General features: G+C 45.6%; 1 protein-coding gene across 1 annotated transcript; it reads left to right on the top strand.

The window, feature by feature from the left end:
• Positions 1 to 248: 248 nt before the first annotated feature.
• LOC107322042 lies at positions 249 to 2087 on the top strand. Its single transcript, XM_015879638.2, is given in 2 exon segments — positions 249 to 1717; positions 1719 to 2087. Coding segments are annotated over 2 exon segments (1518 nt in total). The 5' UTR covers positions 249 to 451; the 3' UTR covers positions 1971 to 2087.
• Positions 2088 to 5218: the final 3131 nt, after the last annotated feature.

Genomic DNA, 5218 nt, shown 5'->3' with positions numbered 1-5218 from the left:
ACCTCCTGGAGTTGCAAGGAGCGATAAACTGGGTAACTTTTACGTGAGTACCTCTCCAGGAAGATCGCTCCATATTCTGGTGAAATTTGGACCTTTTAGTGCGTGTCTCTTGGGGAAGTGAATAAGTGATATTTTTTGACCAAAAAAGTGTGTGCCTCTCCAAGAAGTATATTCCCTTTTATTGAAGCCTAGAAGGTGTCGTTTAAGAAACCTAGAAGTGTACTGTTGCCTAGGTGTGGTGCTTGGCGTTGTTATCGCGCCTCGAGGGGAAGTGAGGAGCGATTTGCGTAAAGCGTTTTCTTTGAAAGTGTTGTTTGAGCCTCTTTGTCTCCGCACAAAGAAGAGGAATAGCGATTTGAGTATCTTTGTTTAATTGGTGTGTGCTTCCCTGGAGAGGGGTAAGGAGTTAAGTGTACCTTCCCTTCGTGTGTGTCTTTTAGGGTATTGAGAAATGAGTGACAGTATTGCCACCACGAAAAGTGAAGATGTGTTATTTGACCTTTTAGAAAAACATGGTGCTCGGCCCTCTTTATCAGGGGTGGATTGGGCACGACAAAACTGGTATAACTTGCAGAGTGTTTCAGACCGTATTAGTGTTCTGCAAAGGAATGCTCGTAGCCGAGCTGGAAAAGGAAAATCGTTTATTTGTGCAGTATTGGGTTCTGCTCTGGTTGCTGCTATAGAATTCCGAGACCAGCAGCTTAAAGCAGAAAACCAAACCATAGGATCTCTGCAAGAGTTAGTTCAGACTCTGCAGAAACAGACAGAGGAGCTCAAAAAGCAATTAGAATATGAAAAACATGATGCAGCTCTTTTACTAGAGGCTCTGAAGGAACAATTAAGGTGTAGGGATACTACCGACACTGTCGTTCATAACTTGCCTCAAGAAAAGGTCTATCCTTTAGAAGGACTGAAAGAAATAAAGTCCAGGCTTAACAAATTAGAGGACTCGCCAGCCCAATTGCGTCCTTTGATAAAAACTGAATATACATTTGATAACAGTGAGGATCTGGACCCTCAAATGAATGTTAAAGAAATCCCCTTCTCTGCCACTGAATTGGCAAAGCTGAGGAAGGATTTTAGCCGCTCTCCAAAGGAATCAGAGACAGAGTATGTTTGGAGGGTTAGTCTCACTGGCGGAGACCAAATTCTGTTAACTGAAAAGGAAGCTGAAGGTTATTGGGGGCCTGGAGTATTTTTAACTACTGGTAACAACCGTGCTCCTTGGTCCCTAACACAGAGGGCTGCCTATTGGGCAGGTGGTCTTAACCCTTTAGAAAGGGGAGACCCTCTTGCTATTAATGGGACAGTTGATCAATTGGTTGAAAGTGTTCAAAAAGCTGCTTGTCTGCAAATGATGTATGATAGAAAGCTACAGCCACATCATGAATCACCTATGATGATGCCTGTTGATCCTGAACGGATGACTCCTTTAATCAGGGGGCTTCCAGAATCACTGAAACCCATAGGCATACAACTACAAGGAAAGATACAGGCTATGCCTCAGGGAGAAAGAACCCGGGCAGCATTAGAAGGATCTATAACCTCGAACCATCTGCAGTCAGGACATAAAGCATGGACATGGGGGGAGGTTGCCCAAGAATTAATTAACTATGGGAGAAAATATGGGCCGGTGATTTCTTCCACCAGTAAATTTGAAACAAAAGGAGTGAGGCGCGCAGTGGCCAATTCGACCCCGCCCCCTATCCAGACTAGAGAACAACGGGTCTAAAGGGGTCTCATTTTCTATGAAACCAAGTGGGCGAAATATAGATCATAAACGTAATAATCTTTGGACACTAGGCTGGCAGAAGGGCATTCCGCGAGACTTAATGAATGGATTATCTACTGACAGGTTAGAGAGGTTAGTTAATGGATGGCCGAACCAGAAGCTCGAAAAGAGCAACACTCTAATTCCGAGTGCCCCTTCTTTGGAATCAGCCCAGACACTAGGGCCACAGGAAAACTAATGCCTTCGCTCCTCTCAAGTGAGCGGGGGGGCGGAGGTTGGATGCACATTAGAAAGCTCACAACAAAAGGAAACGACCTGTTAATCACATGCATTGTTGAACCTAGACTAGTTCCTCTGACATTTCTGGTAGATACAGGAGCACAAATTTCTGCTATTAAAACAGAAGATGCTGACCGTGCTGGTGTAACCCTGTCTCGCAGAAAAATGTTTGTAGCAGATGCAATGGGCGGCATACATTCTCAAGCCACGGCAATAGTGAGGTTGCGATTGCCTGGAGAGGAAGCAGCGCAAGAGGTCTCCATGGTTGTAGGAAAATATCCTCTTAATTTGTTAGGGCTAGATATCCTGAAGGGTAGGAGCTGGACAGATGACCAGGGAGGGAGCTGGGTGTTCGGCGTCCCCACTCTAGATATCCGTCTGTTGCAAGTGGCACCCCCGCTTCCCCCCTCCCATTTGACCTCCGTTAAGCCTTATCCTTTACCCCTGGGGGCACGTAATGGTATTGGCCCCTTGCTGGCAGAATTAAAGGAACAGGGAATTGTGATACCCATTCACTCCCCTTTTAACTCTCCTGTGTGGCCTGTCAGAAAACCAAATGGCAAATGGAGATTGACTATTGATTATCGTAGGCTAAATGCTAACACAGGGCCGCTAACTGCAGCTGTTCCTAACATTTCTGAATTGATAGCAACTATCCAAGAGCAAGCTCACCCGATCATGGCTTCTATTGACGTTAAAGATATGTTTTTTATGGTCCCCCTGCGTTCTGAGGACCAGCTCCGTTTTGCTTTTACATGGGAGGGCCAGCAATATACTTTTACCCGTCTCCCTCAAGGGTATAAGCACTCTCCGACTTTGGCTCACCATGCATTGGCACAAGAGCTGGAACAAATTCCCCTGGAAGAAGGAGTCCGGATTTATCAGTATATTGATGATGTCCTGGTAGGGGGAGATAAGCTGATAGCAGTTAAAACAATGCATGACAAAATAATAAAACACTTGGAAGGGCTGGGTTTGACTATTCCTCCAGATAAAATTCAGTCTCCAGCTTCTGAAGTGAAATTTTTGGGTATCTGGTGGAAAGGTGGTATGGCCTGCATTCCACAGGACACCCTCGCAGCCTTAGATCAACTCAAAATGCCAGAGAATAAAAAGGAATTACAACATGTTCTTGGACTTCTAGTGTTTTGGAGAAAACACATCCCTGACTTTTCTATCATTGCCCGTCCATTGTATGACTTATTGAGGAAGGGGACATCATGGGAATGGACCCCAGTTCATGAGGAAGCCTTGCAGCTTTTAATTTTTGAAGCTATTACCCACCAGTCCTTAGGTCCTATTCATCCCTCTGACCCTGTACAGATAGAATGGGGATTTGCTCAGTCAGGATTGTCTATACATCTCTGGCAAAAGGGTCCAGAAGGTCCCACTAGACCTATTGGATTCTATTCCCGCAGCTTTAAAGATGCAGAGAAGCGATACTCACAGCTGGAGAAGGGGCTGTTTGTTGTTAGCTTAGCTTTGCGAGAAGCTGAGAGGACCATACGACAGCAACCTATAGTACTGAGAGGCCCATTTAAGGTTATCAAGCCTGTAATATCCGGTACCCCTCCCCCTGACGGGGTGGCACAGCGTGCTTCTGTCCGGAAATGGTATGCTCAAATTGAACATTATTGTAATATCTTTACAGTCACAGAGGGTGCTACAAAAACGCTTGCTATTCAAGACGATATTCTATCACTGATGCCAATCTTCCCTCTGTTATCCAGATTGCCCCCCCATACTCAGACCAGTTGCAGAATGTTTGGTTCACAGACGCCTCTGCCAAGCGTGAGGGAAAAGTATGGAAATACCGGGCTGTTGCCTTACAGATAGGCACTAATTTCACTATTATCACTGAGGGGGAAGGTAGTGCTCAGGTTGGGGAGCTGGTAGCAGTATGGAGTGTATTCCAGCATGAGTCACAGTCTGCTGTTCATGTGCATATTTACACTGACTCATATGCTGTCTTCAAAGGCTGTACAGAGTGGCTTCCTTTCTGGGAGCAAAATGGTTGGGAGGTTAATCGTGTCCCAGTCTGGCAGAAAGATAAGTGGCAGGAGATTCTTGCTATTGCTAAACAAGGCCAATTTTCAGTTGCATGGGTTGCATCCCACCAAGAAGATGGCAATCCTGCAAGTCAGTGGAACAATAAAGCTGATGAACTAGCCAGGATTGCTCCACTGCGACAGGGAGAACCAGACAGTGAAAACTGGGAGAGACTTATGGAATGGTTACATGTAAAAAGAGGGCATACTGGTGCTTTTGATCTCTACCGTGAGGCCCAAGCCCGTGGCTGGCCTGTTACTAGGGAACAATGTCGCACTTGCATTTCTGCCTGTGAACTATGCCGCACCCGCTTAGACAAGCACCCTTTGCAGGATGCCCCTCTCCATTTAAGGGAAGGGAAACATATATGGGAAACATGGCAAATTGATTACATTGGCCCCTTCAGAAAATCTGAAGGCAAACAATATGTGTTAGTAGGGGTGGAAGTAATCTCTGGCCTACTACAAGCTGAATCCTTTCCTCGAGCAACAGGGGAGAACACTGTAAAAGCTCTAAAGAAATGGTTTAGTATTCTCCCAAAACCTAGTTCTATCCAATCAGACAATGGCTCCCATTTCACTGCAGGGGTAGTACAAGAATGGGCCAGAGAAGAAGGCATTAGCTGGATCTTTCACACTCCCTACTATCCTCAAGCTAATGGTATTGTGGAACGATCCAATGGCCTCCTTAAGAAATTCCTGAAACCAGAAAAACCCAATTGGACCACCCGCACTTCTGATGCAGTCAGAAGAGTTAATGATCGCTGGGGAATTAATGGCTGTCCTCGACTTAATGCCTTCTGTCCCAGGGCCCCTCCACTGTTGCCCATTACTTTTGACCCAGATGCAGATAAGCAAGGGAAACCTTCTTATCTCCCTGGCCAGCCTGTGTTAGTTGACCTGCCTAATGTGGGGCCAGTTCCCCTGACCCTTACAGAACCTCTTAATAAATATGCATGGAAAGCTAAGGATGCCCGGGAAAAGGAATATAAAATTAACACTCGCTGGATTATCCCTTCATTTTAACCATATTAACAAAAGCCCAAAAGGGCAAGCCGATGTCTTGTTTTATTTTACAGAAGATCTCCGAGGGACCCTGACTGAACACAGAAGGGCCAACAGCTGACTTTAATCATTGGTGCTTTGGTGATTGCCTCTT

Source organism: Coturnix japonica, chromosome 18 (assembly GCF_001577835.2).
Source record: "Coturnix japonica isolate 7356 chromosome 18, Coturnix japonica 2.1, whole genome shotgun sequence".
NCBI lineage: Eukaryota > Metazoa > Chordata > Aves > Galliformes > Phasianidae > Coturnix > Coturnix japonica.
Note: the sequence above shows the minus strand (reverse complement) of the source record. Positions and strands in the feature narration are given on the sequence as shown.